The sequence below is a fragment of the Zalophus californianus genome, chromosome 9 (genome assembly GCF_009762305.2).
Source record: "Zalophus californianus isolate mZalCal1 chromosome 9, mZalCal1.pri.v2, whole genome shotgun sequence".
In the NCBI taxonomy this organism is placed as follows: Eukaryota; Metazoa; Chordata; class Mammalia; order Carnivora; family Otariidae; genus Zalophus; species Zalophus californianus.
Window position 1 is genome coordinate 123,126,654 of NC_045603.1, and position 14,105 is coordinate 123,140,758.

The 14,105-nt window shown below is 37.3% G+C and overlaps 2 protein-coding genes across 5 annotated transcripts in view; one reads left to right on the forward strand and one right to left on the reverse strand.

Moving 5' to 3' along the window:
• Positions 1 to 109: 109 nt before the first annotated feature.
• Positions 110 to 607, forward strand: LOC113921707 (RNA-binding protein 4-like). Its single transcript, XM_035729343.1, has one exon. It carries the CDS (start codon positions 110 to 112, stop codon positions 605 to 607), a length of 498 nt encoding a protein of 165 aa, XP_035585236.1.
• Positions 608 to 4,382: 3,775 nt separating this feature from the next.
• The window catches only part of ARL5B (ADP ribosylation factor like GTPase 5B), a 30,432-nt gene continuing 20,709 nt past the window's right edge, over positions 4,383 to 14,105 (reverse strand). For 2 of the 4 annotated variants that reach the window (XM_027593727.1, XM_027593724.1), the window contains 3 exons: positions 13,882 to 14,033; positions 12,769 to 12,806; positions 4,383 to 4,559 (listed from right to left, as the gene is read on the reverse strand). In XM_027593727.1, the coding sequence (XP_027449528.1) occupies positions 4,468 to 4,559; positions 12,769 to 12,806; positions 13,882 to 14,033 (282 nt within the window). In that variant the 3' untranslated portion in view covers positions 4,383 to 4,467. Of the gene's footprint in view, positions 4,560 to 9,462; positions 12,807 to 13,881; positions 14,034 to 14,105 lie in introns of those variants that run through there. The other 2 variants (XM_027593725.2, XM_027593726.2) reach the window with 2 other exon arrangements.

Sequence of the window (14,105 nt, forward strand, 5' to 3'; positions counted from 1 at the left end):
GACCGGGATATTAAGAGAACTACATATAGTCGCTATTTTAGCGTTTTGTCCGAAGCGTCCGCGCTGCGAGGAAGAGCCCCAGCTTGATTTCCGTGCGGGCTGTGTCAAGATGGTGAAGCTGTTCGTTGGAAACCTGCCCCTGGAGGCCACAGAGCAGGAGATCCGCTCGCTCTTCGAGCGGTATGGGAAGGTGCTGGAATCCGACATCATTAAGAACTACGGCTTTGTGCACATAGAGGACAAGAAGGTGGCCGAGGATGCCATATGCAACCTGCGCCACTACAAGCCGCAAGGGGTGAACATCCACATGGAAGCCAGCAAGAATAAGAGCAAAACCTCCACAAAGTTGCATGTGGGCAACATCAGTCCCACTTGTACCAACAAAGAGCTTCAGGCCAAGTTTGAGGAGTGTGGTCCAGTCATCGAATGTGACATCGTGAAAGATTATTCCTTCCTACACATGGAGCGGGCAGAGGATGCAGTGGAGGCCCTCAGGGGCCTTGACAACACAGAGTTTCAAGGTGAACCACCCTCTTTGGGAAGAGGGCTGAACACAGGCTGTATGCAGAAAATAGGTTGGATAAGTAAAGGGAGGGGCTTGGAGTAGAGATACAGCTGTTGATGTTGATGGTGAAGCCTTGTGGGTGATGGACTTAAAATGGAGAATGCATGGGATTTAGAGACTTTACCTTAGTTAGGTCAGTGTCTACCGCATGGCTTTAGTTTGGAACTCCTAAGACTTTTATGCCTGTGAGCACAGAAATCCTTTCCTTTGATTTCCCCAATTATCTTGTCTTTTTAATTTTTGTCCCTTTTCTTGGTAAAGCACATTCCGTTGGTTCACTCTGAATTTATTGCCTCAGGCCAGTATCAGCATTATACCTCATTTTACATACAAAGAACCTGGCAAGAGCATCCTAAGCAACACTTCTGGGAGCAGAATCCCTGTTAACCACCCCTCCCAACTCAAAATTTCCCAGTAAAGATAAGTAGTCATTAAATAACTAGTTTTTAGATAACTGGTGTCTTTAAAGGGCTATCATTCTTGTTGGGTTTCTATTACGCTTTTACCAAGAGGTTCTGTTTGGAGGATGAGGCCACCCCAGAATAGAAGTCTGATTTTAGGAGTGCCTGAGGAGGAGATATGGGGGTCCGGGGGGCAATAATGGCAATGCTTTTTCACTGTTCTGGAGGGTGGACTCTTAACATCCTTGGTGAATAGAGCATTTAGATGGGTGTTAACCTTAGCGCCTCAGCTAGATTGTTAGCATGTCTGGAGGGCAGCATGAGTAATGGTATGGACTGTCCCTTTATATGGAAGGTTTTATCTTTTCTTGGTTTAAGATCTGAGCTCCGATGGCAAGAGTGGCAGTCGGGAAGGGTGAGTGTGGTAACCATGGTGATTGCTGACTCTTCTCCCACCCCTCCACCCCTCCTTTTTGTGTCCCCAGTATCAAAAAAGAGCCTTTTCCCTTTGGTTGTAACTACTTCCAAGTTATGGGATACTCCCACAACTCCTTGTACATTTTTAAAATATATTCCAACCTTTTTAGCCCAGACAAGGTAGTTACTGCTTCCTTTCCTGAGTACTCCTCTTGTTAAGAGTCACTGCTGCTGTTTTGGGTGTTTATTTCCCTTAAATCGGATCTTTCTTAGAGCTGGAGTTTCGATCATCATTCCAAGTAATGGGTGCACTGTGTCGTGGGTATTGCTGTGCATTATTAAAGAAAAGTGTCACCAGTAAAAAAAAAAAAAGAGAGAGAGAACTACATATAAATTGTATGTGGAAGCTACAGAGCATTGTTGAGTCAGTTTAACCATGTGATTAACCAGGACTCCCTTATCGATGCCCCTGTATTTGGCCATCTATAAATGAGGAATAGTTGGGTGCCTGGGTGGCTCAGTAGGTTAAGCATCTGCCTTTGGTTCATCATAAAAAATAAAAATTAAAAAAAATTAAAAATAAATTTTAAAAAGTTGAGATATAATCTAATATTGGACAAGATCATAAATTCTCATTATATTCATAAATTTTCATTATATTCATTATTTCATTAGATTCATTCCTCGAAAGTCGTGACTTAACTCCCTCCTTTTTTCAAAGACCTCTTTGAGAATGTGATTAAATTGATTAATTGAAAAATTACACATACATATTGATATGAAATCTTGGGGTCCGGTCAAGAAAGAATTCTTGAGACGTCTTCAGTGGAAAAAAAGATGGTTTTATAAAGCACGGGGACATGTGCCGAATGTGGGGACACATGCTGACATGACCCATGGGCAGAAAGAGTCGCACTGGAGTTGTGACAGGTGACTGATTATATACTTTCAAGTTGGGAGGGAGTTAGGGATAGCAGAAGTCTCTAAGGAATTTGGAAGCAAGGTTTCCAGGACCTTGAGGGATCATTTACTACTGTCTAGTAGAACCTTAGTCATGAGGCTCCTCAGATATCTATCAGTGGGCCCTATACTTGGAGGATGATTCCAACATATATGGGGGTGGGGGGAGTAGAGATAAAGGATGTTTCCAAAGGGATTTTTATATGTTAAAGAAAATTTATAGCATCCTGGAGGTCAGGCTAATGTCAAGCTAAGGTTGCCTTTTGCCTCTAGCAGTTGAGTTCCTGGTGGTAGGTCACCCTGCTTATCTTAAGTACTTGTCAATGGCTGCAAAGGAAATTTAATTGTTTTTTTCCTTTTTCTCCACATCACACACAAAGTTACAAATTTTGTATAGGTTGGGAATGTCGGGTGCCTCACTTTAAGAGTTCTGCTACACTATAGGACATTGGCCAAACATTCCAATTTCTTCTGAGAAACACAAAAATTCAGTAAGGTTTTATCGGGCCTATCTATTAACAGCTTTATGTAGGTACAATTAACACATAAACTATGCATGTTTAGGGTGCACAATTTGAAAAGCTGATGTGTATGCACTCATCACACCATCACAAGAATCAAGATAACGAATTATCTTGATCAGTGCTCCACTATTCCTACTGTCCTTGTAATTCCTCCCTTCTGCTCAAATCCCAGCCTCTGAGTAGCTTTCTGCTAATTTCATAGAATTTTATACCATCATAGCACGATTATTTTGAGATTTACTCATTTCATCACATATATCAGTGATTCATTCCTTTCTCTGCTGAGAAATATTCCATTGTGTAGATGTACCACAATTTGTCCACTCCCTGTTAGTGGGCATTTGGGTTGCGTCTCGTCTTTAGCTATTACAAATGAAGCTGCAAGACCGCTAGAACATTCATGTGTAAGTCTTTGTAGAAACATTTGCTTTCATTTCTCTTGGGGAAACCACAAAAACTAAGAATGGAATGGCAGGGTCATATGGTAAGTATACATTGAACTTTTTAGGAAACAGGCACACTTTTTCAGAATGATAGTCCCTTTGATTACATCCCCACTTTTGGTGTATGAGAGTCACTGTTGCTTCTCATTCATGCTGTTGCCCTGGTCACTGATTTTTAGACATTCTAAGTGTCTCATTGTGAGTTTAATTTGCTTTTCCCTAACGACAGCTGATGAACATCTTTCATGTGCTTGTTTGCCAGCCTTTTATCTTGGTGAAGTGTTGGTTCAAATCTTCATTTTTAATTGGATTTTCTTATGATTGAGTTTCAAGTGTTGTTTAGTTTGCCTATAAGCCATTTATTAGATATGTTAAAGTTATCTCCCAGTCTGTGGCTTGGCTTTTCATCCTCTTTAACAGTGTCTTTTAATGCTATTTCTCATATATGTATATATATGTGTGTGTGTGTGTGTGTGTGTGTGTGTGTGTGTGTGTGTGTGTGTATGTATTTTAAGATTTTATTTATTTGACAGAGAGCAGCAGAGGGAGAGGGAGAAGCAGATTCTTCCATGAGCAGGGAGCCTGATATGGGACTCAATCCCAGGACCCTGGGATCATGACCCAAGCTGAAGGCAGACGCTTAACCAACTGAGCCACCCAGGCGCCCTCAACTTTTTTTTTAAATAAGAACACGCAGTGTGTAGAAGATCCCAATTACACTTCACAGTGGAGTACACACTCCAATGTGTTTTTCCAACACCACCAAGCAATTCTCCAATTCTCAGCAGACATTGACTTAGGTGTCCTACAATTTAGCTCAATTCTGAGCACTTGGGAGAATGAGGCAGACCCCACAGATTAAAGGCGCACTCTCACAAAACTGCACCCTTCCCTCCTGCTTCAGACGCCAAGACCAGATTGTCATCTGTATCTCTCACTGGCTCTAGACGGAAGGTTCCTGCAATCTCTTTCTTGGGTTTGGTTTATTTGCTGGAGTGGCTCATAGAACTCAGCATTTACTTATATTTACCATTTTATTATGAAGGATACAGAACAGCCAGAGGAAGAGGTACACAGGGCAAGGTCTGAAAGGGTCCCCTTGGAACTGGGGTGTACCACCATCCCAGCATATGGGCGTGTTCATTGACCTGGAAGCTTTAGTCTTGTCCAAGAGTTCTCAGAGGGGTGCCTAGCTGGCTCAGTCGGTGAAGCATGTGACACTTGATCTCGGGGTTGTGAGTTCGAGCCCCTGTTGGGTGTATTTAAGAAATAAATCTTAGAAATCTTAAAAAAATAAAATCTTAAAAAAAGAGCTTTCACAGAGCTTCAGCAGCAGCACTCCTCCATCTTCCCCCTCCAGAGGCCTTTAGGCAGAGCTGAAAGCTCCAACCTTCTAATCATTTGGTATTCCTTGTGACCAGCTCCACTCTGAGCCTATCTAGGGGCCCACCCTGAGTCACCTCATTTACATGAGCTCAAAAGAGCCTTCTTATGAATGACAAAAGACACGACAATCATTCCGGAAATTCCAAGAGTTTGAGGAGCTTTGTCTCAGGACCAGGGTTCAAAGACCAAATATATTTCCTTTTATACCACACACACCCCTCTTGGATTGCCTGCCTACGGCCCAGGGATTCCCCTTCTCCGGTACATGTACCTTCTGCCAGGCCACAGCTGTTCAGACCAGAAAGAGAAACTGACTCACTGAAGGGAAATGAACAATGTCCCTGGGGAATATGAAACCGTAACTGAAACCGATTAAAAGCAAAAAGCTGAACGAAAATCAAAATGGCCATATTAAGGTCATGGCAAGGCTCGATTTTAAACTAAGTAACCTTTTTCCTCTCTCCCGCACACCTCCCCTCCTCCCTTCTTGGTCTTCTGTCTCAGGAACCCTGAACCACCCTGAAAACATGACCAACAAGGCTGGCAGCAGGTACAAACTCCTGTCGAAACTGGCTAGATCCTCTATTTCCCTTACCCCCCCAACCCAGCCCCTTGCTCCTGGTAGGCCGCGTGCAGTTTTTGAACGTCAGCCTGCTGCAGCCTCCTTTGCCCAGCAAAGCAATAAAGCTACTTGATGTGGGAAACAAAGGCAGAAGAAAAATTACTAAATTCCCTTACTCTTTACAGACCATTGACAAGTCCTTGAAAACGGCCGAGTGACGTTCCTCTAAGGAACTCAGCTGCCTCGATGTCGATACTTTGCTAAGGATAAGAGGCAATCTTAGCCCGACCCCTAGAATCCTGTAAGTCTACTTTAACATATATGAAAATTCCTTTGGAAACTTCTTTTATCTCTACTCCCCAAGATTCACGTTGGCCATCATCCCCAAAGCCTACGACCCACCGATATACATCTGAAGGGTCTCATGACTGAGTTTTTACTAAACAGTAATAAAGGACCTTTTCCTAATGATAGCTAGTTCCCTCAGGGCCCTGGAAACCTTGTTTCCAGTATACCCGGAAGACTTACGCTATCCCTAACCCCCTCCCAACTCGAAAGTATGTAATGGGCCACCCCTCACAATCCTGGGGCAGCAGCTCTTTCTGCCCATGGGTCCTGTCCCTGGTGGTTTATTTAATAAAACCACCCTTTTTGCACCAAATATGTCCCAAGAATTCTTTCCTGGCTGTCAGCTTCAAACCCTAACATCTCTTCCTACATCAGTATTGTTCCTCTTTATCCCAAACTCGGTCTTCGTGTTCTATTGTGACTCCAAACTACGGAGGTCCGTTTTCAACAACATAACTAAGAGCCTAATGATGATCTGATTTCTTACTTGTACAAAGATAAAGCTCTGGGAACTATTTGGTTTGAACATCATCTGCCATGTGGACTTCCTAGGAAACAAGTGAAGAGGAGATGGCTAAGACAAAGAGCTTTCTGGTTCCTCCTCCGTATCCCTGAGTCTGGGTCTCTGGTCCTAGCCTATTCCAAAAACCCAGTTGTACCCTTGACTTCCTTGAGTTCCGTAAGCACCCACAACAGGACCTCACTCTCATAGTAAATTCCCAACGCTCTGTTAGCTTAGGTAGTTTTCTATCACTTGCAACAGATTGTTAAAACAGATTTTTATCTTTAAAGGAAACCACTGGGTTCGTGTCATATTGGAAAAGTAATTATTTATTATGACAAAAATAAAACTGCTGACTGAAAACAAATGAATGTTACACTGTATTGCACCATGACTGCAAATGAGCCAAAACCTGTCTAAAAGATGAACATTCCAGAGCAAACAGCATCCTTTTTACTTGGGTGAGTAGGCATGCAAGCAACTCATTATAACATAATTGCAGAGATCAAAAAATTCATGAGTACCAGCAACCTAAACTTAACATATAAAAGCATTTTATGACAGTAACAAAGCTATTAAAAAATTTAAAACAGGTCTTTAAACAGCCCCACCATTAGCAGAACATGCTTTGAACCATTTTCAAGAAGTGATGATGTAAATGCATCAAGTAATTGGTTTGCTCTTAATTTTATTAATGCTATATACTAGACCAATAGCACACATTTCAGTTGCTTGGTTGGGGTTAAGAAGCACAGTTGGTGGCGTGAAACACATTCTTTTTTCCCTTCTATGCAATACCAAGGGACCCACAGAGAGACCCAATGCCTAATTTTGCCCATATTAATACCATCTATTTTGACCAAGCTAATTAGCTAAGATACTGTTACAGCTTTTGTAGAAACAACAGTTTGTATTTAAACCTTAAGAAATGAACATAAATATAAATACACTCTAAAGCAGTTTTACATTCTGAAGCAAGAAGTATATTCTACAGGGCCTGCTGTTTCCTCTTTAATGGTCTAAAGCACCAATTTATATGAAGATGGCAATGTGTGATTATAACCATTATATTCTGATTAGGAGAAATCCAGGGACTAGGCGGTAATTGCTTTTAGTTTTTGTTTCTTTTCTTTTTAAAAACCATGCTCTGTGCAAAAAATAGGGTAAAATTTAAAACTGTTACATAATTGGAAAAAAAATCATAACCATCATTTTATAATCCACACTTTTAACAAAATAGCAGCTAAACTTTTTAATCGAAATTAAAAATTTCATAACTACACTGAACAGTTTACTCCAAGAGAATAAAAGAGGGGCTTCTCGAGTCCTTGAACTTCCTGAGGGAAAATGTAAAAGGATTAAAATAATCATTTCTTATGAATAGGGACAAAATATGCAAATACATTATGCACAACCAAGATCAAATGACAGTCATTTGGTATTTTCCCAACATGGAATGAAATACAGTCACAGTATAATATAATCGATCAAATTTTAGGGTTTTTCCTTGCCCTTATTTGATTTTTAATGAAACGAATTAAGTACTGGCTGAGCACTTGCCTGTGTGCTTTAATGAAGACATTAAGTGAATCTGCTATACCACGTTAGCCCTGCTGGTGGCAAACAAGAATAAAACGAAATAGAATATCCAAGGAATGCTATCCCTTAGCTGTGAATTTTGCATATTTCAAACACAGTTTGGGTGAAGGGGGTATTTATGGGTGTAACATCCCACAAGCTTGAGCAAAGCACCTTATGGATTGAAAAATGAGGTAACTTTTTAATTAAAATTTTACAAGTTTGTGCAAGAGAACATTTCCATTCTTCTAGAACTCTTTTATCTATTCCAAAAGATATGTACGGCACATTTTATTATTTCTCCATTTCCAGGAGACAATGTAGGTTACCAGTTTAAGAAAAAAGTAAAAAAGATGTGACTGACAACACTAACAAATTCTAAAAACCTGATCAGTCTTTGGTCCTTTGGCCACTTTAAAAGTAAGATATCTAGCTCTACAGTAAAAGACCGTACTTTCTAATAATTTTTAAGTGCCTTAAATGAGGGAAATTCCCTGTCTTCATTCACATTTTCTATTACTTAATATCCTTTTGAAGATTTTTCTACCTCATGTTTATCTTTACTATCAACTGTTTTGACATTTGTTTCTAGGTACGACTCTATACCCCCAAGTTAAACTTTCCCAAACATTTTACCAAATCATATACATTTAAAACTGATTTTGGATCTGTTGAACACAATATTTTTTCTACTTTAAAATGGAGAAAAAAAATTTTTAATTGACCTCTATTTATTTTTGGCTACCTGGAACTTTTAAAAAAATACTTTTTGGGAGCCTTGGATTTCAGGCTTCACAGTAATGCTAAATGAGTAAGGATGAGACATTACGGAAGGAACCAACCTTGAATGTAAACTACTCTCAGATTTACACGGACGTCTGTAAAAATACTGACAGCCTGGCTGCGCTATTGTTTCAATACTGAAAAGTCAAACAGCACCGGGAGCTTGGGGTAGCATCTAAAGCCAACACCCTCTGAACAAACCAATCACTTCTAATTAGTAAAAGCCAGGAAAATAAGCAGGCTATACTCTAGAAGAGAGTATTTTAAACACAACACTGGTGTTTTATCAGCAGCTTAAAAGAATTTTCTTAGCAATATGGCTTATTTTCTCTTCTGCATTGTCATTAGCTCTTAGCTCAACTGAAGCGGAGTAGCAGTTACTAGTTGATACTTTGTTTTCTTATTTGATTGTATTCATAAACTGAACAAAATGATGAGGTGGGAATCAAAGAATAGATAAAAGTGAATTTAATTTCCTATTACATGTCCTTCCCTAGTATTTTTAGTTTTTTGACTTTAATGTAGTGTATAAGGATTCAGGATTTTAAAACCAAAAGATAAGGAGTTCTAGTTGGCTTAAGTGCCACAGTATGGGGAAAAAACAGAAAGGCCGTGAACAGTAACCATCTTAAGGTCAACTAGACAAGTAAGGGTCAAATTAAGATTCAAATACACTTCTTTAGACAGCCAGCACAATATTCTACTAGATACAAGTTACCAAGACTGCATCTTGAAGTGACTTTATCCCAACAAAATATAAAAGATCCTTTAGAATTGAACTGGATATAAAATATTTTGGATCCAAAGCCACAGATGAAAAGATCAGACTCATGAAGCTGGTCTTCAAATATAAATGTCAATGGAATTTACCCATCCATAGGCATAATACTACTACATTTTTCTACTGATATAGTTTTACATAGCTAAGAATTAAATGAGTGCTAGTCACAAACAATTCTATTTCTAATTTGTCCTAAGATACTACACCAAAGATTTTTAAAAATATAAAGATTTATTGTTTTCTTTAAAATTTTCTTTGCTTTGTTGATTCCCCATAGCTCTTCCGAGAATACTGTTTACAGCACTGCCTGTATCATTCACTGTTTCCATAGGAAAATAATTATTTTCTCTTGATGCTATAGAAAATAAAAGTTAATTTATGCTTAAACAAAATGACTTTGGCTCTAAGGGTAAGTGCCCATTTAAAAATTATTTTTAACAATAAAACTTGAATTTATTACCTTTCTTCTAATGAATACAGAATGAAATTATACCTTTAAGCACACCTAACACAGAACCTAAAAGCAAAAATTATGTATTTAACCATGAGTTTTCCAAAAGATTATATATATATATATATAATTTCAGATTTTAAGGAATTAAATTACACTAACAACACAAATTATGTAGTATATTCCCATATAAAAGGGCCTGCTAATTCTAAGAGTTCCCAAATGCGCTGCAATAAGCACAGTGGGCTTAAATATGAAGAAAGTGTTCAAAATGAAGAAAAATGCCATATTTGGGTGGCAGTTACATTTCAGTTCCAATAAAATATTGAAAAGATTTGTTAAACTTTCATTTCTTCATCCTCAAAATAAAAATAAAATCTAGAAAAATCTCCCAAAAGTAATGTGGGTGGGTCCCTTGCTTTCCACTAGGTACTAGAAACTTTGCTAGGCAACTGAAGGGTTGGCGGGTAGGTGAATCTCGAATTAGTTCATTGTCAAGTTAATCAGCTGTTAATCTGACTTCTAAAGAACAGGTATAGTACAAAATTGAGAACTCATCTCAAAATGTGAATAAAGGCACTAATTACAAATTTACATTTTTCATCAGATAGTATCTTATAGTTAATTGACAATGCATGTCAGAATCAATGCTTTAGTATTAGATACCCGCTTGGGTCAAACAAAACATTCTCTTGGAGTAAAGGATAATCAGTGTTTGTATCACTGTAACAGGAAATCTCTAATGAGAACCTATAAAACACCTTTAAAAAGTCTTACATGAATTTCCTATTTGAACTTTTCCCAATCATTGCCACAAAAACTAGTGGGATGTCGATTTCATTTTTAACACAACTAACATAAACCATTTCTAATCCCAAACTAACAAAATGCTTTTTTAAAAAATTTAGAAAATAAATCGTATTTTAAAAAATTAAACAGCAAACTTGAATCTATACTAGTAGTTGTTTGACAAACATGATCAACTATTAAAAACACTTTCAATATAATGCTGATGTGGTAATATAAAAAAATAACCGTATAATTTGATAGAAGAAAACTGAACCAGCCAATCTTACTAGATATAAGATAAATTTCATAATAAGAATGGATACAGGGGCGGTGTTAAATATGTTTTCTCAGGATGGAGCTAAGAGAATTATCTTCAGTATTTATGGCTAAACTCTGTAACTAAGACAGAAACTCTGGCAAAGTGTGCTTTAGGTAATTGGTATCTTCATATTTCCTCCTGCCCCTTGCCCCAAACACATACCACAAAGCATCCATATTGATTTATGTTTGCTTTTCTCTCATGTTCTAGATTATGGATTTTATTAAAAACAAAATTTACTCTCTACCTGGTATAGAATCACTAAGGAAAAGGTTCAAGACAAAGTTAATAAACCGCTAGTTCCCAAAGTCCAGAAAACTTTCCTCTGGTCATTTTTCAGTTCTAGGGGGTGTGCTACCACTAAATAGAAAGAAAATGTTACCACATTCAACTAAATTAGACTAAATATAATAAATCAAGTATACCTGAAAACAGAGCAAAAGTAAAACCAATTTACAATAAAAAATATTAAAATTAAAATACCACTTTTGAACAGGTATTCATACTGCAAAAATGAAGTATTATTCTCTAAGTATGCATTTTATCCCTTTCATTATAGCAAAATCACACATTTGAAATAGAGGATCAAAATTACTTGTCCTCGCACTATTTATATTACTGCTTATATTAGACAACTGCCTTGAAAACTTTTGAATGATATGTAATAGACTTTTGATAGATATGACTTTTTCTTCCTATTTTTTAATTTATAAGATGTTAGAGTTAACTTTCAATCTCCTAGTAATACTTTAAAAGCTAGAATTAAATTCAGCAGTTTCCTGTAACGCAGGAAAAGACTTCAGAATATCATGTTCTATAAAGATGGCGACTGTTTTAAGCCTATTACACTATAAACTAAGAGAGATAAAGTCATATGGTTTTCTAAGTAACATACTGCTGGTGGTAGAAACACTATTCAAATTCACACAATTTCAAAATTTTAAGAAACGAAAATGTTTGTACTTCTGCTTTAGCTATTGCCTAAAGCAGATGTGCTCTCCCTTGCAAATGGAATAGTTGAACTTTTTGCTGATAATAAAGTTGCTTATAATTGATAGTAAAATATATTCTAAGTGTCTTGTTTTGATAGTAGTGCTGGTATCCTTTAATAATTTCCGATAGTTAATGTATGTGTTGAATAATGTGACATTTTTAAAATTATCAGATTTATCCAAAATATTTACCATCAAAGTTGGGCTTTCAAATATTTTTCCTTGATTAGTTTTTAGCCAAAACTAAACCTGTGTAGGAGGCAGAAAAGTGAATTTAATTCTTTTAGATAAACAGCCTATTTAATTTCCATGCTAATAGTAACTTAAAATTATTCCATGACTTTTAATAATGTGGGAGAAATTAACTTAAAAGCAGGTCTCATGATGGTCAGTCTTCCATACACATACATACACACACACACACACACACACACACACACACACACATCTAACTTCTAGGCAGATTTCTTTCTCTATAATAAGTTCTGTCCAAAAGATCAGTGGTTTCAAGAGGGAGCAAATATTTAGTGCTGGTTAAGTTTGCAAGCAGTACCTGATGATTTCCACTACTACTTTGTCAAACCAGTAATTATCTGGTAGAGAGAGGGGGTAGTCAAGAAATTGGTCATTAAAGTTATTACAATACTTCAGAAAACATTAAACATATGACAAACATTTCTTACAAGGCAGTCATTGAATAATTAGAATCAGCAGTCAGAAGAATTATGTTGCTGAAAACATAGTTATACATATGTTCATCCAACTGAAGATTAGTGCATTAAAAAAAAGTTAAGAAAAAATCTTTTTATGTTCCAGTTCAGCTGCACTTGATTCAAGTGTTGCTCATAGAGGTTTGTGTTGTTATAAATTAAACATGCTGCTGCCTTAGCAGCCAAATGTACTAGGAAAATGTTCATGTCACAGAATAAATAGAGCAGTCTCTTTCGAGCAAAAAGTTATCTCACACCGATCCGGGAGGTCATCCACTCTAGACCTTGGCATAACCTGAAACAAAAGACAGAAGTATTTTCAAAATGGAAATATTTAGAATTTAAAGCATACTTAGTATTTTTAAATCTTACCCAAATGTTGATACTGCGATAATGATTATACAGGTAAGTGAAATATGTAGGTAACACCATAAGAAGTGCAATTTTTAAGCGGAAGATTCACTTAGACAAAATGATGGTAATCAGAATAGTTGAGTAACTGGGAAATGGTTTCAGTCTCATCTTGAGGATAACCGTTTGGGCAGTTTTACCATCAAGATTGCAATTACTCCTCTCGCCCTTTTAAGATTAAAACTGAAACCACTATAGAAAGACAACAGGAACTCTGCCTTACCCTCCTAAATTCTAAAGAATGGAATGCTTATGGCCCAGTCGCAGAAGCATAGGTCAAAAAAGTCTACATCTACTATTATATTACAAGCTATTTCTAATATGAGCATAACTAAGAAGGTCAGGTTGATTAGAGGAGAAATAAACTCCTGGAAATCAAGTGGATAAGTCATGTCTAACATGCTGGGTTCTCTTTGGCCTACTCTATCCAAACTCAAGTTCTTAGGAAAGAAGAATATACTCTAAGAAGCATTTATCGCCAATGTTTCCTCTCTCGAAGTATGCCCCCTGAAGGAACTCCTGATTGGAAAGGAGATGTACTCTTGTGGAAAGCTGAGAGCTCATGCTTAATTAAGCCTTTATAGAAAATGTGAAATTTCTTTGAAGCTTCCTCTTTAATTCAGGCAACATTCCAGTTGTCCCCGCCCCAGCTAGTCAACGATATAAGCAAGAAATGAACAGCAACTAAAAATCTGGATTGGGACAACTTAATTCAAATGTTTGTTATTGACTTTTTCTGGTAAAACCTTTTGTTTATATTAAAAGTTACAAAAAAATGTGTCAATAACTCTGCTCAACTGTAACTTAACAACAGTAACGGACTAAAATAATTTCCACCTTATAAAACTGAAATACAATATAAAAGCTATCTTTAAGAACAAAAAAGGGAACAGGATCAAAGAAAAGTTGATAGAAATTTGAAAGAAGTCATACCTCCCATCCTATCGTTTAGCACTTACCCTTCTCCTGTTAAAGCACAGCAGGACTGAATGTGCCATGGATGATCTTTAATTGAACTAAGGGTGAGGTATTTAGAGATTTCAGCTGCTGTCATGCACCCTTTCATATCTTGTTTATTTGCAAAGATAAGGACTGCAGCCTTCCGTAGATCCTGCAATCAATATGAAATATTTCTAATACAAGAAATACCACGATTCAATTTAAACTAATACATCAGGAAGGT